At 40.1% G+C, this 27,923-nt stretch overlaps 1 protein-coding gene and 1 pseudogene across 1 annotated transcript in view; both read right to left on the reverse strand.

Annotated features, from left to right (window-relative positions):
* MYO3B (myosin IIIB) overlaps positions 1-27,923 on the reverse strand; it is a 557,666-nt gene that overhangs the window by 203,733 nt on the left and 326,010 nt on the right. Inside the window, 3 exon segments of the mRNA XM_010602840.3 lie at positions 3,343-3,420; positions 4,798-4,960; positions 6,022-6,133. Coding sequence (XP_010601142.3) covers positions 3,343-3,420; positions 4,798-4,960; positions 6,022-6,133 — 353 coding nt within the window.
* On the reverse strand, positions 7,077-8,373 carry LOC104845477 (glyceraldehyde-3-phosphate dehydrogenase-like; annotated as a pseudogene).

The raw sequence follows: 27,923 nt of genomic DNA on the forward strand, positions 1-27,923 counted from the left end.
AGCAAAGATGAGATGGTAGGAAAGGACAGGAAACCTGGAAGAATGGACATGGGGAGCCTAGGGTGTAAAGGGAAAAGCGAGAGTGCTGACACATTGTGGAAATTGCAACCAACGTCACAAAACAATTTGTGTATAAATTTTTGAATGAGAAACTAATTTGTGGTATGAACTTTCACTGAAAACACAATAAAAAAAAGAGGAAGATGGAAAGAATACACGGAGTTATTGTACCAAAAAGAATTCATCGATGTTCAACTATTTTAAGGAGGTAGCATGTGATTGAGAACTGATGGTATGGGAGGAAGAAGTCGAAGCTGCATGAAGGTATTGGTAAAAAACAAGGCTCTAGGAATTAATGAAATACCAATTGAGATGTTTCAACAAATGGATGCAAGGCTGGAGATTCTCACTAGTCTACATCAAGAAATTCGGAAGACAGCTACCTGGCCAACTGACTGGAAGAGATCCGTATTTGTCCCTATTCTAAAGAAGGTGATACAATAAAAAAAAAAAAAAATCACATTCTAAAGAAGGTGATACAATAGAATGTGGAAATTATCCAACAATATCATTAATATCACATGCAAGTAAAATTTTTCTGAAGATAATTTAAAAAACGGTTGCAGCAGTAGTACATCAACAGGGAACTGCTAGAAATTCAAGCTGGATTCAGAAGAATATGTGGAATGAAGAATATCATTGCTGATGTCAGGCGGATCTTGGCTGAAAGCAGAGAATACCTGAAAGATGTTTACTTGTGTTTTATTGACTATGCAAAGGCATTCCACTGTGCGGCTCATAATAACTTATGGAAAACATTTCAAAGAATGGGAATTCCAGAACACTTAATTGTGCTCGTTTGGAACCTGTGCACAGACAAAGAGGCAGTCATACAAACAAAACAAGGGGATGCTGCATAGTTTAAAATCAGGAAAAGTGTGTGTCAGGCTTGTATCCTTTCACTGTACTTATTCGACTTGTTTGGTGAGCAAATAATCTGAGAAGCTGGACTATATGAAGCACGAGGCATCAGGATTGGAGGAAGACTCATTAACAACCTGTGATATGCAGATGACAACCTTGCTTGCTGAATGTGAAGAAGACTCGAAGCACTTACTGATGAAGATCAAATTCTATAGCCTTCAGTATGGATTACACCTCAACATAAACAAAACCAAAATCCTTACTAGTTACAACTGGACCGATAAGCAACATCATGATAAACAGAGAAAATATTCAAGTTGTCAAGGATTTCCTTTTACTTGGATCCACAATCAATGCCCACGGAAGCATCAGTCAAGAAATCAAACAATGTATCACACTGGGCAAATCTGTTGCAAAAGACCTTTTTAAAGTTTTAAAAGCAAAGATGTTACTTTGAGTACTAAGGTGCATCTGACCCAAGCCATGGAATTTTTAATCATTTCATATGCATGGGAAAGCTGGACAGTGAATGAGGAAGACCAAAGAAGAATTGCTGCCTTTGAATTATGGTGTTGGCAAAGAATATTGAATATACCGTGGATTGCCAGAAGAATGAACAAATCTGTCTTGGAAGAAATACCGTCACTGTGCTCCTTGGAAGTGTGGATGGCAAGACCTCGTCTAACGTATTGGACATGACATAAGGAGGGACCAGTCACTGATGAAGGACACCACGTTTGGTAAAGTAGGGGGTCGGTGAAAAAGACGAAGGCCCTCAATGAGATGGATTGACACACCGTGTGCAACAATGGGCTCAATGATTGTGAATGTGGCAACCGACTCGATGGTACCTAACAAAAACGACACCTAATGGAACTGGTTCTTGAGTAACCCAGTTTTACAAAGTGGATTAATGTTCTTAACCATTATAATAGTTGTTATTATCATTATAATAACCGTACTCACAATACAACACTACTTGCTATCCAAAAGATCATGTGTTTTAAAGAAACGGCAATTCCTTAGAGAACAGTTCTGTTCTTCACCTTGGCCAATGCCACACCTTGCCAAGTATTCCTATTAATTTGGCCCTACTCTTACATACCCCTTCTTAAAGGATCACAGAAGCAGAGGTCCAATTTATGGTATGGCAAAGAAGTCAGCGGTGTTGCACGGCTAACTGCAGGTAGCAACCTGAGTATTAAAGGCTTATCAAAGTAAGTGGGAACCAATAAAGAGACGACTCATGACTATAAGTGTGGGGTCTTAAAAACCCATTCTAAATAGGCAGTCATCTAAATAATGCAAGGAAAATAAGTCCATGTAGAAAAAGACACTCTAATAATAGTGATCAGTGAATTTCTACAGAAATTCTTGATCAGAAGGTAGGGGTTGTGAAGGAGCCCTAAAAATCTAGGTGCCTGGCGGGAGAAGCTTCTGCCGCAGATGTAGGCTAGAATCTATTTTTGCTGTTTACTGCTCATTCTTAGCTGACTTTCAAAAGTCAGCTCGCCAAAATACCTCAGGAAGCCTTTGAGCTCTCCTCCCCTCTCCTCTCTTCCTCTCACAGCCTGCTCCCAGAAAGGGTATTTACTCAGTCTGTGCCCCAAAATATCCACAGATTAACAAGAAGTTAACTAACTCAAACTCTGTGATTAACAAGACAGTGCTTAAGGGAGCTTGCAATTGTCTGGTGCCTGTTAAATCATAATTTTGTAAATGCCAATCAATCAGAATGTTTTCCTCGTTAAGTTCCTGGATTACCTATACTTAAACTCTGAAAAATTTCCTTTGCTGGGGCACTTTTGTGAATCCTCACAAAGTGCTGCCCGATCTGCATCGTCTGTTCCTCCAATAAATCTCTTTGCTTTAATTTTAACAAAAGGTCCAGTTTGCTCTTTGACAGTTGACTTTGAAAGTCATCAAGTTATTTCTACTATGGTGCTACTGAGAAACAGGTGTTGCATATTATCAGAGAATTCCAGGGTTGGAAGGCACTTTCCAGGCCTTTTTTAGCCAGTGCCTTTATTTCACAGATAAGGAAAGTGTGACTCCAAGAGGGAAAGAGATGTGTTCAACTGGCAGTATTCAAAGTTGGGTCTATATCCAAATCACCTATGTTCAAATGCTGGCTCTGCAACTAACTAGCTGTATGGCCTTGGGCAAGTCTCTGCTTCAGTTTCTTCCTCTACAAAATGAGGAATATAAGAGTACCTACCCACTCAGAGCATCCTTATCAACATACCTGATATCATTATTATCTCACAGGGGTTGTGTCAGAATAAGCACTACAGCCCACAACCTCTTGACTCATATTCCAGTGTTCTGAATTATTAACCTTTTAGCTTTTCTAAACTCACGTGAACTTAATCACAGAATGTTTTCAAATGGACACTATGAAAATGTTTTTTTAATTACCTGCTTGAATATGAACAGCAGACTCACTCCTGTTGCTTATTTTCTTAAATTTCCTCTGAGTATCATATCCTCTCCAGGCTAAAAATATAAAACCATGTGCTAGAAATGACATTAATTTAAAAACATGCCAGACAATTGATATAAGCTATTTTTGTTCCAACCTATTACCACTCTCTTCCCTCCCTCCTGCTTTCTCGCTGAATAAAAGAAGCACAGATACGAGAATTATGGTGGGGAAGAGGGGCCTCTCTGTCCTCAAGGTTGGCCTCTGAGATGTTTCTGAGAGGGGTTCTTTTGGTTCAGGAAGTGAGTAACTGAGGATACTATGAATCCAAACCATATGGGACCCCCATCCCAAGTAAGGTGGTTCTCTGTCATCCCAACCCCTGCAGTAGATCCTGTCTTCAGGACTTGGGGGCAGGGGGTTGGGGAAATGACGGAAAGGAACTGGAATAGCCTGACCATTTGATTTGTGAGAAGAGGTATAAATACGAAAGTTGAGGGGAAGAGAAAAATAGAGTGGTAACAGAAGGGGAATAATGAGTAGCACTACAGTACCATTTGTGGAGGGTGAGCCATGAGTCAAGAACTGTGCTGAGGGAGGGGAAATGGTACAATAGGAACCAAAGACCGGTGAAGAGAAAGAGAAGAGAATGTGGGAAGGAATTTCCAGAAGTGTTTTGAGTTTTTTAGGTACAGAACTGGGGAGTGAAAAACACCTATCACGGACACGTGTATCTCTCCTTTTTGCTCCCCTACTTTGCTTGGTCTGAGTATCACAACTCCAAGTTGCTAAATGAGGTCATGAAGTACTGAGTGGACTAAGGCACCTGTGATTCTGGGTTACGAAAGCACAAAGGAAATCGTCCTCTATGTTCCAGATCTGGCACTTTCACAACCACTTATCAATAGCACATGTGCTCAAATGCTGTTTGTAACACAAATGACACATATTGTGTGCGAAGAGGCACTGGTGGGGCTGGGTGCATGGAAGAGCCCAGCAATTTGTTCCCTTAGTTTGTGAGTACTGTCTGTGCTAGTAAATCCTTCTACAAATGGCATTAATAATTCTGATGCTGAATACCTGGTAACTGACCTGAAATGTATATTATGTCACTTATCTGGGAGATAGGGCACATGTCTGTGTGGCTTGGATTTTACATTGCGCACTTTGTACTGCCTCTATCTTGCTACTCATCACAGTGTATCATAATGGCTTGTTTGTTTACCCATGAGGCCAGAGACCATCTTGTTCACTGCTATATCCCTAACACCTAGTACAGGGCCTGGCCTACAGTAGGCACTCATACACATTTGCTGAAAAAGGAAGGAAGGGAGGGAGGGAGGCAGAAAGGGAAGAGGCCACTGAGAAAAGCAACAGGTGGTAGCCCCCAGTACTTAAAGACTTGAAACGTCAAGATTCAGGACAGTATCTATGAAAACTGGAGCATTTACCTGACTGGATGGCAATGGCCCCCTTCTCTCTCTTCTCTCTGACTCTCTTATATCTCCTGGCTCCAAGCCACCCCTTGGTATATGCCTGCAGCACAACCACTCTGCCTATGACTTCTCGCAGCAGCAAATTTAACTGCTCGACGTGGTAATACTTGAGAAAAACCTGAAAGGAGATATAAGATTTAGCATTTCGTATGAGCTCCCAAACAAAAATTCACTCTACTTCATCATATTCTTAGTTGTAAATATTAAAATCATTATTCAAATAAAGCTTACAGTGAAAACCAAAAAAAAAAAAAAAAAAAGTCCAAACTCATTGCCATTGAGTCGATTCTGACTTATAGCAATCCTATTAGACAGAGTAGCAGAAAAAAAGGCAGTGATTTAATTTATGCTGATATTATAGACTTCTTGGGGGCAAATACAATTCTTCTTCTAAGGTTGAGCCAATCCTTGATTTTTGATATTAACAGATGCTGAGGTTAACAGAGTTTTAGGAGATCCCAAATACGTTCCAGGCCTGCCTCATTTCTGCCAAGAGTTCCATTTTCTCAGCTTGATCTCTACTTGGTTTCCAGATAGCCTCTGGTGGAGATACTAACCAACAGAACTGACCCAAGGCCCACAGTGGAAGATAGGAGGGAGAAGGGCCTGGACAAGCCACGGTGATTTAATTCCTGCTGAGGAGTGGTTGTGCTGGCCATCACCACTCAGGCTAAGGTTGTCTTTGTGGTGCAATTCAGGATGGATCATTAAACCCTGGGATCCTACAGGGACACGATGTTTGCCCAAATGAAAAGCTACGCATGATGAGACTAATCATCAGGGAACTCAGTAAATAACATGAGTCCAATTAAAAATGGACAAAACTCTGAAAGAAGCTCATCATTGTCATTAATATGATTTGCATATATTACATGTGGTGCTAGATAGAATAAGCAGCTTTTTTAAAAGGACATTTTAAAATGAGCTTAAAGATCTCATTCTAAAAAGGCTAAATGGTTCTCCAACTACATACAGAATAAGAAGGAAACCCTCATCCTCCAGTTTCTAAGGCAGGAGGACTCTTGACCCAAGACCAGTAAAAATCATTGTTAGGTTGTGATCTTGTCTGCTAAACTACACAATTTACAGGCTAAACTACGCCATTTATACTATGACAGGAGACAAAGGCAAAGGGAAGGGCATCACAGGTAACAATGCGAACAATAAAGAAAACAATACCTTTGTTTTTCCTAGCACCCAGTGATCTAATCTGGACTTTTCCAAGATAGCGATACAGCTCTCTTTGCTAGCAAGAGGTGTCTGATGTGCTCTGAATGCCAGGTAATAATACCTACAAAATAAAAGAACAAAACTAAACATTTTTAGTTGTCATTTGATTCGGGATAGTAGAATTGCTCTGGAACTATTGACATGCCTGGTTTTTTAATAGTAAATATTGCTTGGCCACCAATAATAATATGTGAAAAATATAAAATTTATATCCATTAACTTGGCTTTTACTTGCTTTCATGTTTCCTGCTATGCATATTTCCCTTCGTAATTCATACTCAATGCACACTTGGTATCTTTTGCAAGCAAAGTCAAAGTATCTAATCCTTTTAGAAAGCTGAAATTAGGCAGCTCTCCCAGTGAAAGTTGCCATTTTAGAGTTAAATCACTATTATAAAAATAATTTGTAATCCCATTGTACATATTTCGATTCTGCTTTGAAAAATCCCACTTGAAACAATTTGTAGATAGCAAAAGTGATCTAAGCCTAACACTACTGATTCCGTCTGTTGAGCCAGAAGGCTTAGATCACTTTTGCTATCTTATTCAAGGTGTAGAGTGTGTTTTCTTGATAAAATCACTAAAACCACGTATGTTTTCTTAGGTTACTTCATTTTAGTGAACTTCTCAACTTTCAAAGAAAAAGTTTCTGAGTAGATTCAAGGAACATCATCCAAAGGGTTTCTTCGCCCCTTCTCTTTTTCTCCTATATTCTCCCTACATGTATATGTGTATGTGTGTGTATATATATATATAATATATATCGTATATTGCATATCATACATCATAGACTTGTTGAACACATTATTCTTTAAATAGGACATTTTCTCTGCTCTTAGCTGCCGTCCATAATTAAATTTAACTCCTTGGAAGTTTAAAAAGGCTAAATGGTTTTTAATTTTTTTGTCAAAGGATTTTCCTGCCATTACTGAGACAAGGCTAATGTGTTACCTTGGAATTTACTTTTAAATATAGAGCTGTTTTTACTTTTTTTTTTGGCTGGGTATAGGTATAGTATACTTTATTGATGGTACATGACAAGGTTGGGCTCTCTAAGCCCCTCTCCCCTTTCTTCAGGGGGTATGGATGGAAACTGTAGAGGATGGGAGATTCTCAGTGTGTTGGATCAAGTTGGGGCAAGGACTCCCCAGGAGCTGAGAGGGCCTCTCTTCCTCTAGAGCTATTTGCTGGGACTGGTGGTCCAAAGGGGTCTTATTCCATGGAGGCCATGTGGACCATAGGGTCCACCACCCTGTTACTGTAGCCAAATTCATTGTCATACCAGGAAATGAGCTTGACAAAGTGGTCATTGAGGGCAAGGCCAGCCCCAGCATCAAAGGTGGAAGAGTGGCTGTCACTGTTAAGTCGCAGGAGACAACCTGGTCTTCAGTGTAGCCCAGGATGCCCTTTAGGGGACCCTCCGATGCCTGCTTCACTACCTTCTTCATGTCATCATATTTGGCAGCTTTCTCCAGACGGCAGGTCAGATCGATGACTGACACGTTGGGGGTGGGGACATGGAAGGCCATGCCTGTGAGCTTCCCATTCAGCTCAGGGATGACCTTGCCCACAGCCTTGGCAGCGCCAGTAGATGCAGGGATGATGTTCTGGGCAGCACCACGGCCGTCACGCCACTGTTTCCCAGAGGGGCCATCCACAGTCTTCTGGGTGGCAGTGATGGCATGGACTGTGGTCATGAGTCCCTCCACGATGCCAAAGTTGTCATGGATGACCTTGGCCAGGGGAGCCAAGCAGTTGGTGATGCAGGAAGCATTGCTGACAATTTTGAGAGAGTTGTCATACTTCTCGTGGTTCACGCCCATCACAAACATGGGGGCATCAGCAGAAGGGGCACAGATGATTACCCTTTTGGCACCACCCTTCAAGTGAGCCCCAGCCTTCTCCAAAGTTGTAAAGACACCAGTGGACTCTACAACATACTCAGCACCAGCATCAACCCACTTGATGTTGGTGGGATCTCGCTCCTGGAAGATAGAGATGGGTTTCCCATTGATGAAAAGCTTTCCGTTCTCAGCCTTGACGGTGCCATGGAATTTGCTGTGGGTGGAATCATACTAGAACATGTAGACCATGTAGTGGAGGTCAATGAAGGGGTCATTGATGGCAACAATGTCCACTTTGCCAGTGTTAAAAGCAGCCCTGGTGACCAGGCGTCCAATACGGCCAAATCCGTTTACTCCGACATTCACCATCGTGTCTTAGGGATGCGGCTGGCACTGCACGAAAAGTAGCGGCTGTCTACTAAACCGGGAGGAGCAGAGAGCCTGTTTTTACTTTTTAAAAAAAATTGCCAAAATTTGAAATATGTTTTTCCTACTGCCAAGTATACTCATATCTTTATGTTATGGAAAAATAAACATACCTGATTACCACTTGAGTCATTTAACTTTACCTTTGTGATACAAGATTGTTTTATAAGTTAGACTATAGCGCAGAACTTGCAGGAAACATTAGCATTCAGAGATTCTGGGAATGTTTCTGAGGCTCTCTGTTTCTACCTTTGGGAAGGAGGGGCACCGGTCTCTCAGAACCCGTGAATGGTGGCCAGGATCAGATGACGTTAGGTCATTTGTCCAAGCCCAGGAACCGCTAACAACAGCTATCTTCTGGAGCTAAGGGGAGGAGGGACAGCCAACCCTGAGTCAAGCTCAGGCCTCATGGGCAGTTCATGGTATCAGTGCAGGTTCTTCATACCCAGTTTCCCAGGACTATAATTTCAAATCATGGCTTTTCTGAATCGGTTTTGGCCATGGCAAAGAGATTGTGGCCTGGAGTATACAGGATGGTGAAAATGAATGGCAAAGATATACGGGACCAGTGTCTTGGGAAGGCTGAAGTACAGATGGTTTAAGGAGTAAAAGTCAATGGTAAAGCCAGGATTCCCTACACTAACATGTGCTCCCTTAGCTTTAATCAGCCCAGGCTTGTTCATGGTAAATGCTCAACGCTACTGGTGATAAAGTATTTAAAGAGAACCTAATGAACGCCCAGGACTATGCAGAATATAAGAAGAATGCAAGGTAAGTTCCAATTCTCCTGTCAAAGATTCAAGGATTTAGACTTGTTTTTCAGGCATCTGTGGGTAGCTGTTAAAAAAAAATTTTCTAAATAGGCAGAATGTATCCTGAACTTACATATATGAACTTGACTTTAATTTTTAGTCCTTCAGCCCAAATCTCTTGTATTTATTATGATGACAATATTCATATCAGGCTTGGTTCAATAAGAAATGGTAAAGAGGTGACAGTTTCAAAAAATACTGGAGGAAATATATAAGTGGTATATCAACATATCAACAGTAACCAGGGCATAGAAGTATAACGTAATTTTAGGTTCTAGTAGGTACCATGGTAAAAAAGTGCTTTGGCTGAGTTCCTGTGGGGTTCAAAGCAAGGGCTTAGCTGAAAGGAACCAAGCCAAAAGGTCTGCTAGCAAGCGGGGCTTTTATGATGCATTAAAAAGGCAGGAGATATGCAACAACAGAATAATAAGTGGAAAGGTCTGTCTTGAGGGTCTGGGCACTTGAGGACATGGTTAAGACCAGCTCTGCCTGGTGCTGCCTTTTATGTGTAGGATTTATCTCTCAGATTGGAGTCTGCAGTACTGAGTTAAGAATCAGAAGATCTCTGTCCTAACTATGGTTTTAAGTTACCCACTGCTCTAGACCTGAATTCCCACAGGTGGAAATGGTTGATTTGGTCCAGGTAGTGGTTCCTGACTTAAAAGAGCTGAGAGGCATGAAACACTCTATGAAAAGCTGGTAAAAACTATACACATTCTTTCTTAGGAAAGTACTCAACATAGCATTACACTGTCAAGCGTCCACATATCTCTTGAAAACCCTCCAAAGATCTAAGAGCCCTTTCCTGAACTTTATGAAAGGTGACAAGTTGCCCCAGGTCCCATCTTACCTAAACCCATAAGCTATCAAGATAGTAAATATCCATTTGAAAAAATCTCTATTCAAAAATATTGTTTAGTTTTTTGTGTAAAATGTTTTATTGCACGAAGTGTAGGCTCTTAAAGGAAGAGTTTTTAAATATAACAGGCAAAGTAGTTTGTACAGTATTAATAAAAGCAACAGGCAACTAGTGATACATCCTCCTGCATTTAAATTACAGAACCATAAACTGGAAGGATGTATAAGGTACAGGGATGTATTAGTTTTCTATTGCTGCATAAAAAATTACCCTAAAACCTAATGACACAGAAAATGGACATTTATTATCTCAGTTTCTGAGGGTCAGATATTTGGGACTAGTTTACCTGGGTGATTCTGGCTCATGGTCTCTCATGAAATTACAGTTAAGATATCAACCGGGGCTGCAATGATATAACGGCTTCACTGGGGCTGGAAGATCTGCTTTTAAGATGGCTCACTTATATGGCCGTCAGTAGAAGGCCACGGTTCCTTGCAAGATGAGCCTCTCTCTATAGGACTAACTGAGGATCTTTATGATATAGAAGATGGCTTCCTTCAGAGCAAGGGGCTCCAGAGGGAGAGCAAGAAGGAATCTGCAAGGCATTTATGACCTAGGTTTGAAGGTGACATATCATCACTTCTGCTATACTCTATTCATTAGAAGTGAGCCAGACCACATTCAACAAGAGGGGAATTAAGCTCCACTTCTTAAAGGGAGAAGTATCAAAGGATTTGTGGGCATATTTAAAAACCATGACAAAGGAATTCTATGGATCACCAAGTCTTCTTTCTACTGATGAAGAAACCACTCTCAGTAAGGTGAAAGAAATTGTGCAAGATTACAGAACAAAGGACAAAGGCTAAGCATGTTATAGAAGTCTCCTGACTTCCAGGTCATTGGTTTTTCAAGAAATGATACAAATCCAGCTAATGAAGCTGAATTGTTGATGAGAAGGGGAGAAACTAAAAAAGGTTATGTTAAACATTACTTCTTACCAGAAAACGTTTATAAGTTTGCCTAGATAAACACGGAAACCCTGGTGGCATAGTGCTTAAGTGCTATGGCTGCTAACCAAAGGTTCAGCAGTTCAGATCTGCCAGGTGCTCCTTGGAAACTCTATAGGGCAGTTCTACTCTGTCCTATAGGGTTGCTATGAGTTGGAATCGACTCAACAGCACTGGGTTTGGTTTTTGGTTTTACCCAAACATAAAATTTTTTCTACATGAAAAAAAAAAACATTTGGGATGAAATAATCTCTTTTAACTTTATTATTTGCTTAGACACAACAGATTTTCCATATTGCAATTTATTATGCTCTCTCCAACAAAACACTATTGTTTGGAATGCAGGAACCTCCCCCACCAAATTAATGGTAGTGAATTTCTAAGCCTGACCTTCAAAGTCTATTTAACCTATTTAACTTGAAGAATAGTACCTTTCAGGAAGAATGGGACTTTTATTTTTCCTCATCCCTTCTTTCTTCTACTTTTCAGTGCAAGTGGAGAATATCTTTGCTAAGACACAGTAAAGAGACAGAGACTTTGTTAAATGAACCAAAACTGTCCTATGATAGATACCAGGTCCATATTAGCAAGAGGAAAGATTTTTGGTCTTCTTCATGCCTTACTCTGAAGAGTGTGAAGAACTTAAGTCTAAAAAATTGTAATAACCAAACATTGCCCTTCTAGGATGGAGCCTGGCCATCAGGACCCCCCAAGACATCTAGGCTTTCCCAGGGGTGAGCAGGACCTTAATGAGAAGGCAGACAGCTACAGAAGACTAAGGGAACTATGCAGAGAGAATGACTCCTGGATTCCTATTCAACATGGGTTCTGTAACTACTGAAAGGCAACTTAACTGAAAAAGAAATGTTAAGCTCCTTTTGGAATCCTTGTGCATTCATGAGTGGCTTTTAGTGAGGATACTTTCTTTTGTATAAAGACCTCGATCTGAATGTTCTTTGAGACATAATGTGGACAGAACTGAGGACTTATGCTTGACTGATAAGACTTCAGAGCCTACTGACACAGGTTGGTAGACAATGAGACCAAGGCAGCTAGAATTTGTAGAACAGGTACTGGAAAGGAGAGAGCTATAGAAAAAGAGAACCCTGTAGACCCCCTCAAGTATTCAGCAAATTACTGATGGGCATATGCATAGGAGGAAACTACTGGAGACTGGGAAAGAACCATCAAAGAGGATTAGAGGCAACAGTGTTTGGCCCTCACATAGGACTGGGAATAGTACCTATTTCTACCAAACGGACTGGTATATATCATAATTCATAGGACACTGTGTGGAGTATGCAGAAGGGTCTTGCTTCAGTAGTGGAGAAAAATTAGTCCTAAACATTACTCTGGTTTTACCTAACAAATCTTAAAAGCAAGAACCGTAAGGATAAAACTATTTCCAAATAATTTAACTGCATTCTAGAACAAAGCACAAAGGTATATATAAAACCAAAAAAACCAAAGCCATTGCCGTTGAGTTGATTCCAACTCATAGCAACCCTGTAAGACAGAGTAGAACTGCCCCATAGAGTTTCCAAGGAGCACTTGGTGGAACTGAACTGCCAATCTTTTGGTGAGCAGCCATAGCACTTAACCACTACGCCACCAGGGTTTCCAAGATACATAGGGAAACAAAAATAGCCAGCACCCAAAAAGGTAAAATTCACAATGTTTGGCATCTAGTAAAAGATTACTAAGCATGCAGGAAAATATGACCCATTAAGAGGAGAAAAACCAACCAATCAGAATGGATCCAGAAGTGACACAGGTGTTAAAATTAGGAGAGGACAGTTATTTTAACCGTATTCCATATGTGCTTCCATATGTGCAAAAGTTAAGTAGAGACATATAAGATATAAAGAATAAGTTTTAGAGATTAAAACTACAATGTCTGAGATGAGGAAACCCTGGTTAAGAGCTGACCAAAAGGTCAGCAGCTCAAATCCACCAGGCGCTTCTTAGAAACTCTATGGGGATCCAAGAAGCTCAGTGAATTCCAAGCACAAAAAAAATGAAGAAAAACTACACCAAGATACATCATAATCCGGTCACTTAAAACTAGTAATAAAGAGAAAATCTTAACAGCAATCAGAGAAAAAAGATAAATTACATAGAAGAGACAATGACAAACATGGCAAAAAATAAATATGAATTCTTATCAGAAACAATGCAAATAAGAACGCAGCAAAGCATAATCTTTAAAATAGTTAAAGAAAAATAATTCTATACTCATTGAAAATATCTTTCAAAAACAAAGGTAAATAAAGGCTTTTTTCAGACTTTTGAAAGCTGAAAGTATCCCTCACTAGAAGGTTTGCACCACAAGAAATATTAAAGGAAGTCCTTCATGTAAAAGTAAAATAGCATTCAGATGAAAATATGGATCTATACAAAGAAATGAAGAGCACCAGATTATAACTATGTGGGAAAATATATAAGATTTTTTCTTATTATGTAAATCTCTTTAAAGGATACTTGACTCATTACACAAAAATAACAACAATGTACTCCAGGGTTTATATGGATAAGTAAAATGTATAACAACAGAATAAAGGTCAGAAGAGAAATTGAAATAGACTTAAGATTCTTATATGTGAAGTGGTATATATCACTATCAATTGAAGGCAGACTAGGATAAGTTAAAGATGTATATTATAAACCATGAAGCAACCCCTAAAACAACAAAATAGTGTTATAGGGAATAAATCAACAAAGATAAAATGAAATCATAAAAAACTCAATAAATCCAAAAGAAGCAGAAGAGGAAAAAAGAACAGGTGAGACAAACAAGAAATAGCAAGATGATAGACTGAACTTAACCATATCAATAATAACATTAAATGTAAATGGTCTAAACACCTAAATGCAAAGGCAGAGATTTTCAGATTGGATAAAAAAAAAGCAAGGTGCAACTATATGGAAATGCAAAAGTTCTAGCATAGCAAGAAAAAAAAAAAAGCCAAAATATTTTTATTTATTTATTTTTGGTGAAAATATACAGAGCCAAACATATACCCATTCAACAGTTCTACATATACAATTCAGTGACACTGGTTACATTCTTCACATTGTATCATCATTCTCATTATCTCTTCCCAAATTTTTTCACCATTAACTTAAACTCACTGCCCCTAAAATTTCTCATCTATTCTTTAGAGTTACTGTCATCAATTTGATCTCATCTGTATAATTTTTTTTAAGTGCAACACTCAAGGCAAACATTCTTTACATTCAGCTAAGCTGTTGTTTGGTTCAAAGGTGACTTCAGATAGTTTCGGTTCAAAGCTTAAAGATCATCTCAGGACAATGGATTCAGGGCAAAGCATCTTTACTTTGAAATAAAGTTGAAAAATAAAAATAAAGTCGGGAAGCTAACACTACTTGTTATGAAACTACAGCAATTAAGACAGTATGGTACTGGTATCAAGACAGACAAATAGATCAATGGCTCTATGGTTCATATGGTTCAGAACAAAGAGTCCAGAAATATTCCCACATATATATTGGCGAATGATTTCCAACAAACTGTAGAAAATATAATTTAATCTATAGTTACAGAGAGTTAACCAGTGGTTGCCTGGGGAGGGTTTGAGGAGGTTCAAGATAGTGGAATAGCAAAGGGGCATGAGAAAACTTTTTGGTGTGATGGATATGTTCATTATCTTGATTGTGAAGATGGTTTCAGGAATATAGACATACAATTTATCAAATTGTAACTTTAAGTATGTGTACTTTATATCAATTGTACCTCAAAGCTATTGTCTTAGGGTGGGTTCTCTAGAGAAGGAAAACCAGTGAACCAGGTAAATATACAGAGAGAAGGATTTATATCAAGGAAATGGCTCACGTGGTTGTAAAGGAAAGTTCCAAGTCCATGGGTCAGGCTGGAGGCTTCTCCTGACTCACGTGGCTGCAGGGCCTGGTGAACACAATCAGCAGGTCAGACAGCGGGCCTCTGGCTCACAGGCTGAGGAGGCTGACAAATCCTGAGATCATTAGGTAAGCTGCTAGCTCAAGTCCCAAGAACCAGGGGTCGGATGAACAGGATCCAGTGGCAGGATCCAGCGGAGGCAAAAGACAACAAGCATTCCCAGAAGGCCCACCTATGTTGTTTGCAGGCCACACCCCCAAGGAAACTTCCTTTCAACTGATTGCTTATAATACATCTCATCATGGAGGTGATTACATTATATCAGATCTCATTATGTAGGTGATTACATCGTTACATACCTACCAAATTATAACTGCCAAACCACTTAGAATCATGGCCCAGCCAAGTTGACCCACAACCTTAATGATCACAGCTGTTAAAAAGTATACTTATATGGCAGTGCTCAACTGCTGGCAAGGACATATTCATACACTAGGGATAAGAGTGTAAATTGGTAAAAATATTTTTGGTAAACAATTCGGTAATACAAATCAAGAATTGGTATTTTTAAATCTGGTATTTCTATTTCTAAGAATCTCTACTTAAAAAAAAAATCAGAGACATGGAAAAAGTCTTTACAGCCTTAATTACAATAGAGACAAATGAGGCACAACTAGGATATCTAATAAAAGTGAATACTTAAATTATCCATTAATTGGAATATATTTTTCAGGTCTTTAAAGTTAGGCTTGGAGAAATTTTTAATGTTGAATTAAAAAGTAGGATATAAAATTTATATAATATTATCTCAATTATGTAAAATATTTCTAGGTATTAAAAAAAGCCTGAAGGGAAATAATAGATAAATGATTTTATTTCTATGCTGAGGAATTAAGAAGCATTTTGTTTTCTTTCAAAATTCTTTTACTTTTCAAGTTTTTTACAATGATCAATAATTCTTTATCATCAGAAACACTAAATTTATATTAATTGTTGAATAATTTTTACCTCCCAGGCAAGTAGCATGGCATAACATTGTCATGATTTCCTAACACAGTACAAAAACTTCTCTCGTAATCACTGTAGTCAGCCCCAAATACCTTTTGCTGTCATTTAGACACACTGAGAGAAGACAGTAAATTTTGGTGATAAACTTACTATAACATTACTAAACCAAAAAAACCAAACCCATTGTCGTCGAGTTGATTCTGACTCACAGCAGCCCTACAGGACAGAGTAGAACTGCAAGGTACAGGCAAATCCTGTGCAAAACCACGAGCTGGTAGAAGACTGGTTTTTAGAACTTCCTTTTCTCTCTATCATCTTTTCTCACCTTTTCCACTGACTTCCTGAGTACCCCACAGATACTGGAGCTTCTGTGCTACACATGGAGGATCTAGGACACCCCAATCTAGCTGCTTCTCCTCACACTCATACACACCCATTTTCTGCTCATACTCATCACACTCATCTTCCCTGCCCTGTATCAAAACACTCCATGTGTGGGCATTTCCACAGGGTCATCCATGCAAGGGACTGGCTGGCTCCTCTAATAAACATTTGTATAAAATTTAGATCCTGAAGGGTGCTTAGAATCATTGATAATAATTCTTCCATTGTTATTGTTTCATGTGCTGTCCAGTAGATTCCGACTCATAGCAACCCTATAGGACAAGGGAGAGCTGCCCCATAGGGTTTCCTAGGCTAAAAATCTTCGTGGGAGCAGATGGCCAAGTCTTTTCTCTTGCACAGCTGCTGGTAGCTTTAAACCGTTGACATTTCATTGTACAGAGGAGAAAACCAGAGAAAAGGCAAATTGCTCAAAGCCACAAATTTAGTAAATAGAAGATCTGAACGTCTAACTCCAAGTTCAGATCTCTTTATACTCAACTAACCTGCATGGTACAAAATGGTTAATGCACTCAGCTGCTAACCAAAAGGTGGGAGGTTCAAGTACACCCAGAAATGCCTTGGAAGAAAGGCCTGGTGATTTACTTCTGAAAAATCTGCCACTAAACAACCCTATGAAGTACAGTCTACTCTCACATACATGGGGTTGGTCACCATGAGTTGGAATCGACTTGACAGCAACTGGTTTTGGTAGTTGGACTGGATGGCCCTTTAAGATCCCTTCTGTCTTAGTTTCCTAGTGCTGCTAGAACACAAATACCACAAGTAAGTGGCTTCAAAGAACAGAGATTTATTTTATCACAGTTCTGGAGACTAAAATTCCAAATCAGGGTCTTAGCCTTGTGGATTCCTTCCTTGTTGGTAGCACGGGGTATTCTTTGGTTTCTTGGTTGGTAGCAGCAGGCATTCCTGGCTTGTAGAGGATCTTCAGTTGTGTGATGTGTTTCTGTGTTTTTCCAGCCTTTTTATAGCTCAGAAATTATTAAGCTTAGGATCAACCCTAAAGGAACCCTGGTGGAGGAGTGGTTAAATGCTTGGGTGCTAACCAGAAGGTCGGTGGTTTGAACCCACCAATGGCTCCACAGAAGAAAGATGTGGCAGTCTGCTTCTGTAAAGATTACAGCCTTGGAAACCCTATGGGGCAGCTCTACTCTGTCGTATAGGTCGCTATGAGTCAAAATGGACTTGAGGGCAATGGGAGGATCTACCTTACACTGGTATGGCCTCATTAGCATAAGAAGCACCCTACTTCCAAAAAGGGTCATATTTATAGACTTGGGGGTTAGGATTTCAACATATATTTGGGCGTGGGGGACGCAATTCAATTCATAACACTTTCCAATAAAGTTGCTATGTTGATGTGTTCCTTCACCCAAAGAATTGCTTCTGTGATTTTAAAACTAAATCATTACCCAATACTGTTACTGCGCCAAATCTTGGGTTGCTTAGATAATCTTAAAATCTTAACTGTGATCTCTTTCACAGGATATTCTCCTCACATACCTTTGGGATAGCAGCTGAGCTCTTAACCACTGCACCACCAGGTCTCCACACCTAGAAGAGTGAGCAGCAGCAGCAGCATCATGGGAAAACTTGTTAAAAATGTAAATTCTTATGCCCCTCCTCCCCCACCTACTGAATCACTGGGTCTGGAGCCCAGCAGTCTCTGTTTGAACAAGCCCTCCAGGAGATTCTGATATTTGAGAAAGCTGGAGAACCACTGGTAAAGTGAGGTGACTTGCCTACACTGACATTATCTATGTCATCTTTTCTCTTTTTTGGGGCCACATGACTTATGGGATTTCTGGAGCCCAAAAATTGCCCTTGGAAGAAGTCCATTGCTCAGAATCTACCCAAGAGAAATCCTCACACATGTTTAATATTTAAGATTATTCACTGAGCGTGGCTTGCAAATAATTGGAAACAATGTCAATATCCATCAGTAGAGGAATGGCTAAATAAATACCATGACATTCAATGAGGGTTTAAAAGGAATGTGCTAGAGTTAAGGAGCAACATAGATATGTATTTAATACATTATGCTAAACAGAAAAGCAAGTTGCAATAATACTTTGTGCATGTATGAGTGTGTGTGTGTATGTGTGTTTCCTGAAAGGATCAAAATTCCAAACTCATAACAGTGGTTAGTAGAGAGGCGCTGTGGTAGAGGAAGGGTGCTGAGAACTGGAATTACGGGTGTGGCAAAAAAGACTTTAGTCTTACATGTAATATTTTAAAAATTTAAAGGAAAAGGTATTCATAAACTATTTTTTTGCAATTAAAAAATTTCAAACATCTAATAAAAATCATAATAGTTTAATTATAATGGGCCAAATTCTGGTCAAAAAATCATGTATCTACTTATTTGATTAATATCACTTGCATCTAAGCAGAAATGTCCCTAGTTATAAGGCAAAGAGCATCATCCTTTTTCTATTGGAAAGTATTCCCGGAAGGGTCCTCAGTTTATATCAGTGACCACCCAGACTGTCTACTCAGATACCCAAAATACTGGACAATTATCTGAACAATTTAATCCATATAAATAATTTTCTCTATGTGGATAATGGAGATAACGGAGCTATTTTGGCTTGGATAATTCGATAATTACCCCCAATTGCCCATTTCCTTTTGTGTGTATAGAAGTCCAGATTTAATTTATTAAGTTCTCTCTCATATTTACCATAGGCTCCTTTTTTTTTTTTTCTCCCTTCACATTTGGCCTTTAGCAAAGATTTTACAATTAGGAAAACTATTAATAATTTTTTTTTTCTGATTGAATACAACAGATTGATTTCACAGTGAGTATTTGCATGTGTTCAACTGCTTCATTTATTTGTTCTGAGGATGGGCTTTGAAGTCAGATACTCTTTTTTTTTTCTAAGTGGACATGCATTTTCCATCCTCTTAAATTTGATTGGCTCTATTTGCTTATTCTTTTTTTTTTTTTTTGCAGTATGAATACCCACCCAAAACCCACTGCCGTCAAGTCAATTCTGACTCATATCGACCCTGTAGGACAGAGTAGAACTGGCCCGTAGAGTTTCCAAAGAGCGCCTGGCGGATTCGAACTGCCAACCTCTTGGTTAACAGCCGTAGCACTTAACCGCTACGCCGCCAATGTTTCTGCAATATGAATATATATGATACATTTTCTTTTATTTTTTAATTAATTTATTTTTTATTATTGTACTTTAGATGAAGGTTTACAGAAGAAACTAGTCTCTCATTAAACAATTAGTACACACACTGTTTTGTGACATTGGTTACTACCGCCACGACACGTCAGCCCTCTCCCCTTCTCGACCTTGGGTTCCCTATTACCAGCTTTTCTGTCCCCTCCTGCTTTCTAGTCCTTGCCCCTGGGCTGGTGTGCCCCTTTGTTTTTTGTTTTATGGGCCTGTTGAATCTTTAGCTGAAGGGTGAACCTCTGTAGTGACTAAAAGTATGTCTGGGGGCCATGCTCTGGGGGGTTTTCCAGTCTTTGTCAGGCCAGTACGAAATCAGATACTCTTAGTTCACATCCTGACTCTAACACCTCCTATCTGTGTGACTCTGGGCTAGTTTCCTCGTTTGTGAAACTGGAATAATATCATCTATTTGGGGGACTATAAGTGAGGGGGTATGTAAAGCACTAGCACGAAGCCTGGCATAGTCAGTCACTCAATAAATGTATGGTCTGCCTCTCCTTTCTTTTCTTCCTTCCTTTGACAACCCAAACATGTGAGGTAAGGTAGCTAGCAATCTTCCCTCTGAATCATCCCTAAACCATGGTGCTCAGGGTCAGCAGATATTTATTGTAAAGGGGCTAGAACATACATGGATAAGAGAGGTCAACTATGGGGTCAGCTGATGAGCTCAATAGTGGTTTCCTAGAGTACTAAGTGGAGCCTTGGTGGCACAGTGGTTAAGAGCCTGGCTGCTAATCAAAAGGCTGGCATTTCGAATCCACCAGGCCCTCCTTGGAAACCCTATGGGGCAGTTCTACTCTGTCCTACAGGGTCGCTATGAGTCAGAATCAAATCAATGGCAACAGGTTAACGGGAACACTATATTGGAAAGAATTTCGGGCTTCGAAGGAAACGTGTCTTGATTGACGAGCCAGGTCTGCAGCTGAGGCTGAAGAGGAATATGTTGCTCTTAACCACAGATTTGCCAACCTATGTCAGGAGACTTCCTCTGCATTTTACTTCCTCCCCTTCTCCCTGTTTCTTCTTCTCTTCCTTATTCTCCTCTTCTTTCCCCTTTTCTTCTTTTTTTTCCATTATTTTCTTCTTTTTTGCTGCTTCATCAATATCATTATCTAAGATTGATAACCCGCGGCTGTAGAGCTGAATTCTGACTCATAGCAACCCTACAGGACAGAGTACAGCTGCCCCAGAGGGTTTCAAAGACTGTAAATCTTTAAGGAAGCTGACTGCTACATCTTTCTCTTGCGGAGAGACTGGTGGGTTCAAGCCATTAACCTTTCAGTCAGCAGCTGAGTGCTTAACCACTGTGCGACCAGGGCTCCTCCTAACCTAAACAGCCCCACTGAAATTTGTTTTAAGGAATCTCCAAGCAAGGACATACAGTTTTAGCTCAGTCATTGATTTCCATAAGGTAAGCTGTGCGGCAGATCCAAATGTCCAAAGTCCTCTCAGCTGAATTGGCATTGTCTACACCTTTATAACATCTGTCTTCACACTTTCTTGCATTGCTTCTTCTTGCACTGTTTCCACAGCTTGGCACTTTATCCCTATGTTTCTATTTATACATAAGTTCTTCCCTAAAACTGCATTAGTTGCTGAGGCTGTCCATAATGCAAAGGCATTAGGGAAATCAGGAAAGATAGCTTGGCTTAGTATTACCGCCACCACTCGGTGTCTTTGGAGAACAGTGTGATTGATATTACCTTTTACATCCACTTTGCGAATTATCACTATAAATTTCTGGCTGGATTTGCAGGGCTATAAACTACAGAAATTATTTTTCTGATACTTGAATAGGTCAAAGACAGCTATCGGCAGTAGGAAAGTCTGTCCTTTTAAAGAATTAGTTTGGGGATATTGAATTGGCTGTAGCCTTCGTTAAGTTAGGAAGGATTCTCAGCTCAGGCAAGGCCAGTGTGAACCCATCCTGCCCTCTAAGAATGGATACAAATGGTTACAGCAATTCTCTTCAGTCTCTAGCAACCTGGAGAGATTGATAGTGCAGCTTCCTAACTATGGTGCCTTGGGAAAACTGCTTCGGGACTCTGGCCCCAGTCTCCTTGTCTGTAAAATGATAAGGTTGGACCAGGCCACCTCTTAGAGCCTTTCAATTATACTGTAAAAGAGACTTTTAAAAGTGTTTTGTGTATTACAATAATCAAGGTTATAACAACGGCAATGTAAGGGTTAAGAAAGAAAAGAAGTCATCTAGGGTCTCACCTCCTAATACACCAATGTATAAACTATATAAAAGGCATGAACACACACACAGTTGGGGAGGAGCAAGCAACTCACTGTCTTAACTAAACAATGAAAAATGGGCGGGAATGATAGTATGCAAAGGACAGTGGCTATCAGAGATTTCCTTGCAGATAATGCTACCATGCGATTACTTACTGCCCCTATCCCTAAATATTACCTCTTAATGTGTCCCTCACTACCATGTAAATCAGTTTCCAGGGAACTGATTCTGTTCACTTTGCTGCAGGTATGCAAGCGTATCTGAATGGCGCATTAAGATCTATTTCATGTCAGGCTCTCACCTGTGTGGTTACAGATGAAAAGAAAAGAAAGCCAAGAACTGCCTGTAAGAAACAAGGCATGGCGGCCCCATCCTAGGAGCTAGGGGACAGCTCCTGGGGGAGATGTGTTTCCTTATTCACTTCGGACTACCCAGAGGAAAAGGCAGAAACTTTTTCTCATTGAATACTGAAGTTTGAGTTTCAGGCAGTCTTGAAATGTCTGTAGATTCTTCTAAGGATGCTGATTTTTCTATCATCTCCTTTCTTAGGAACCAGCACTAATCTTGGTGGTCTGTCAGAAAATGGCAGGGACCATGTCCCCACAAGTGAAGTTTTCACAGTGATGACTTTGCAAGAACAAAAAGAATGTGTCGCAGGCTTCAAACTGCAAACACGCTTTCCATGGCAATGGAATTAGAGGGCTGCCCAATACCCTGCCTGCTTCTCCCTCTGTACTTGCTGATTCTTAAACAACCATCTTGAGGTAGAAGCCAGATAGCAAGGAGTAAGAAACAAGCAGGTTCTAAGAAACTGGGAATATTTATTCAACATTCACTCAGCCCCTTAATCATTCAGTCTCTACCTCATTCAATTAATAAATACTCGATTTCTTCTCTGTGCTAGGCATTATTAGCTGCATTCCCACTCCCCAGAACTCCAGTTTTTCTTAGGATGACAATGTGTCCGGCCTCAGTCCTGTTCCCCACTTTCTAAGCTTACCATGAAGTTAGGAATGATCATGTAACCCAGAAGAAGCCAATGAGATGTAAATGCAATGGCTTCTGTAAAAATGTTTCTTTCCTGGAAAAAGTGGGACACATGTAGCTGGCTTAGCCATTCACCCTGCCCCTTTCTTCCTGCCTTGAGTGCAGACATGATGACTGGTGGGGCAGCAGCCATCTAGTGATCATGAGGCTATAAGGCAACTCACACACTAAAGATGGTAAAAAAGAAAAGGAGGTCAGAAAGTGTCATGATGACATCAGTGAGTAGCCGAACTAATGCGAGAATCTGGTTTCTTCTTTACTTCTTATCATATGAATAAAAAACCACAATCTTATTTGCCAGTGGTTCTCAATCAGAGCAATTTTGCCCCCAGGAGACATTTGTTAATACCTGGAGACATTTTTGATACTCATAACTGGAGGGCTAAGAGTGGGGTGGGTGCTACTGGCATCTAGTAGTGGAAACCAGAGATGTGGGTAAACATCTTACGAGGCACAGGACAGCCTCTCACAACAAAGAATTATCTGGTCCAAAAGTCAAGAGTGCTAAGGTTAAAAAACCCTGGTTTAAACAACTAAAAATGTTTGTTTGTTACTCACAATCATACGTATTCCTGATCGATAGATTCCCTCATTCAGGAAACACTGAACACCCGTCATGGGCCAGATACTATGTGAGGAGCTAGGAATATGAAAGTAAGTATGGTCCACTCCATCCTCTCAGATAGAGATGTCAGGATAAAAATAAAAGCATAAGTTCTAATATGGAGATATCAACTACCAGGTGTGGAAGCAGAGGGTGGAGCAACCAACAGCTTAGGGGAGTCTAGGCAGACTTCACAGGGAAAGTGCCTGGGTTAGAGTTTGAAAGGTAGAAGGAGACTGCCAGTGACGAAGACTTTCCACCAGAGAGAAGAGCAGGCACAAAGGCCAGCCATCATGAAGGGCCTGGAGGGTCCAAGTTCAGACTGGCAAGTCTAGGGTATATGAGGGACAATGGTAGGGAAAAAGGAGAATAGTAGGTACGGCCAATCATAAAAAGCCTTGCCTACTGAGCTAAAGACTTTGATTTTACCCTACAGGCAATGAGGAGCAGGCAGAGATTTTTATTCACGGAAGTGACATGATCATCTTTACTTTTTGGAAATATAACTCCTGTGGCAGTGTAAAGAGTCACCTGGAGTAAGCAGAGGCTAGAGTTAGGAAGACACATTAGAAGGTCAGGCAAAAATTCAATTGAGACTGAGATCAGTATTCTGAAAATCTTGGCAGGGAGTAGTCAAAAAGACTAGAGAGAAAGGAGAGAAATAAATACTTACAGTGTTCATCATATGTTACTTTGTAATCCTTCCCATAAGTACTTCCTACAAGGTTGAAGGCAAGAATGTGCTTTCTCTATCTTTGTGTTCTCAGCACCTTGTACAAAGCTTGCCGTATTAGTAGGTCCTTACACATTACACATTTTCTACTGATTACAGTGAGACCATGTTGATGGTCAAGAAATGAGAAGGCCTGTGGATTGTTGGCTTGATCAGGTAACGAGACATGCATAACATACAGGGGCCACTCTGGGATGAGCCTGAAGACGTATGAAGTCTATGGTCAAAGTTTAAATATGTTAGACTTGAAAATAAAGGTCAGCTTTAAGGTTACCTGGATGGCTACTGTCACTCCAGATCCTTTACCAGCAGAAATATCTGGAAAATATTTCTCTGGAACCCAAGAAAAGTCAATTGGTCAACTTTGGGGAAGCTCTCAGTGAGGAGCTTGTGGTTCTTCTCCCTTAGAGTATACACAGGTAAAAGCCAGGAGAATAAAGTACCTTTGTTGAGGGTCAAAAGGATAGAATCATTCATTCCACACTTTGAGTACTTAGTACGCATCAGGCGCTCTATTAGGGATGCAGACACATACATAAATGCAGAGGTGTGTAACTGGCTTTTTTGGAGACATTTCTCACCTGGGCACTTTGGTTCCTTATAAATGTTAAGCAGCTATGATTGTGTCTGCGATTCTTGGCATTCACAAGTCTTCTCTACAACTGCTAGAAAGCGTGCTGATAGGGTGACTGTGGTGCAATTAATTACTTTTGAGTGTGGCCTTTCTAGCCATGGTCTTGTGATTCCTACCCAGGTGACTGAGTAGGGCTGTGCAAATAAGATAACTGTGGCCCACTGAGGGGATTGGTCAGTTTTGCCTTAAAAGAGAGCCAATTCCAGAGCACAGAGGAGAGTCTACCACCACCAAAGGAGAGACCGGCAGTAGAGACTGGCAGCAGAGACCTGCAGGAAATAGCGCAATAGGCTTCCCAGCCCCTGGAGTGAGAAAGCTGAGTGCCAGTGGACAGAGACTGAGGACCAGAGAGAAGTCTCTGCCTGACCCATGAATTTGGGAATTGCCAGTCTTGTGAGCCATTTCCTTTATATGGTTTGCGAGTTCTGTGAGACGTTGCAGCAACCTAGGGAACCCAAAGACGGGGGAAAATACTTGGGCAAGAGGGAGCAGTTGATGTTAGAGATGATGGAGTGGTACAGCGGCTTAGAAAAGTTAGACATTTGGGACATCTTTATCCTCCACCTCACAGGAACCAGCTTTGTGCTGATCCTTATAAAATAAACTATTTGTTTAGTGACTGATTTACAAAAAAATCACACCAGAATTAATATGTCCTTAATAAATGTGGTTCCTTTCCAAATGTCATTCCTTCCCAGCTCCTTGGGAGCTTATACCTCTAAGAATGCTCTTATTGCTGCAAACATTTTGGGGATTCATTTTAAAAATCAGTATCTGAGTTTTCATTTTAAAATTACCCCCAAAGGTAGTAAATTTTTGTCATTGTGGGTGCATGTGTGTGTGCTGATTTGGAAATGAAAAAACTATTTTTTTTTTTTTTAATAGCCAAGATTAATTCAGAGCCAAGTCTAATGAACAAGGTGGTCAAACCGAGTGTTCCTATAAATCAAAGACAATAATGGTATGCTTAGATCTGAAGGATCTCCAAATAAAAAATATATTGAGCAATGGTGGGATTGTTGGAACAAATACATGGTTTCTGAACTTCTGAGCGGATCACTCCCACGCTCAATGAACATGAAAAACCAGTGCCCATTCCATTAAGCCAGACATTTAGATTCCAGTTCTAGACAATTTTATGCTCTCTCTGCCATTGTCAGGTAATTCTACAAATTCACAATCCCTTGTTAATTTCATTTTAATAACAAAGGAAAGACATAGGTAAAGAACAATCAGAAATATTAAACCATTGAAAGAGAAGATCTGAAAGGAGACACTTAAGGTGTTACTCACATTAGGTAGATCTCAATAGTCCCAGGATTACGGTATACAAAACCCCACATAAAAGAAAAGTGGTCTCTCCTAGCTGGAAATTCCCTACATTGTGGTATGCAGAACTATCATGTCCTGGGCCAAGGAAGGAAAAATAAATCTTAAAAGAAAACTGGATGTGAAATTCCAAGAAAGTTGATAAACATTGAATAACTTATCTTTTTTTTTTGTATTTATCTTTTATTTTTCTTATTTCTTAATTTTATTAATTCCTATTTTAAATAGATAATACACTCAAAAAGAACAACCAGGCAAAGATGGTGGATTGAACACACATTTCTTTTTCTTCCTCCTGAAATCCCAATAAAATGACAAGAGGATTTTTTAAAAGGCATAAATCCTCTGTGAAAACAAAGGTGGCGGGGGGGGGGGTAGAGGATAAACACAACAAGATTTTGGTAACAGGAAAGCAGATGGAAAAACGATAACAGATTAAGCAGACCTGAGAAAGCTGAATCCTAAATTACAGTGGGAAAAGATGAGAGCCAGCTCTTTATACCAGCCCCTTCCCCCACCAAAGACTCAGAAACTGACACAACCTCTGGAAATGTGTATTAGGGGACTCTGGAGGCTGAAGACACCTAACTAATTAGTACTCCACCAGGTAACAGGCCACTCCCAGTCACCTCCCCAAAATGTCACTCACTTCCTATAAGTTGTTTTTCAGACCCTCTGCAGAGCCCTAGAAGAGTCCAGATCTAACCAGCTCAGAGAAGCCTGACATGTGCAGAGCAGAACACCATGACCCACAAACGACCCTGGGCTGACACACATGCTCAATAACACAGGAGAACCTAAGTCAAGGAACTGAAGGACTCACGCCAAGGAACAAAAATCACCAGAAATGCATCATCAACAATAGTCAAGCCCATTTCTAAAGCGTTTGGTCCGTCTGCCACTTCTGTGCTGAGTCTTAGCCCAGCCTCATAATAATCAGTAGAAACTATGAATAGGTAAAACCTCTGATACTGCCTACAATTTCCCTCCACCTCTAAATGAATATGTTTAAGTATAAACTGTACATTGCTCCGGTAGATTGGGGAACTCAATTTGAGGTTCATACCTCAGAGTTCCCTCTTGCAAGGCTGAGAAATAAACTCTTTCTTCCTCTCAAAACCAGTGTCTGAGAGTTTGGCTTCTTGCACGATGGGCACCAATCCATTGGTCCAGTTTCCTGCGGGTGAAGGAGGGGCTGAAACTGGAGAATTTCCTAACAGTTAATTTGAAAATAGCTGAGCTGCTGCAGCCAAGGAGAGTACCATGGAAATGCCAGAGTCCATAATTCTGCTCAGAGGGGGAATCTTTTTCAGCTGGGACCCCTTTCAGGGCATTCAACTTTTTGCCACAGGAATGGCAAGGCAGGGTTCCTTTATTGCCCCAAAGAGGCAGAAAGCAGAAGGTGAATTCAGAACCCAAGGTAAGCTGGCCAACAACCTAATGCAGAAATGGTGCATGCAGAAGGAAAAACTGCAGACCCATAGAAACTGGGTTGTCCCTAATCCTTAGTGAAATGGAGTTAGAAACTTTTCAGAAATCCTCTGCATAGTATTTGAAGTGTAGTTTTACCAAAGATATGCTTAAGTTAACTCTCCAGTAAAATGTATACAGTGCTTATTCCAAAGTTAACAATCAGTTGGTATCCATAAAATTTTTGTTGTTTTTAGAAAATTCTAAATTCAAAGTCTTCTCCAGGTAGATATAGACATGAGCTTGGTGGACCTTTTTACATTGTTATAGTTGATTTCTGGAGCACAGAATGGTCAAAACAAGGGAGAGTAGATGAGTATTATTTTACCCTATCTATCTTCCCCCTATCTTTCTGTTAACATGGTT

This window comes from Loxodonta africana, chromosome 6 (genome assembly GCF_030014295.1).
Source record: "Loxodonta africana isolate mLoxAfr1 chromosome 6, mLoxAfr1.hap2, whole genome shotgun sequence".
NCBI lineage: Eukaryota > Metazoa > Chordata > Mammalia > Proboscidea > Elephantidae > Loxodonta > Loxodonta africana.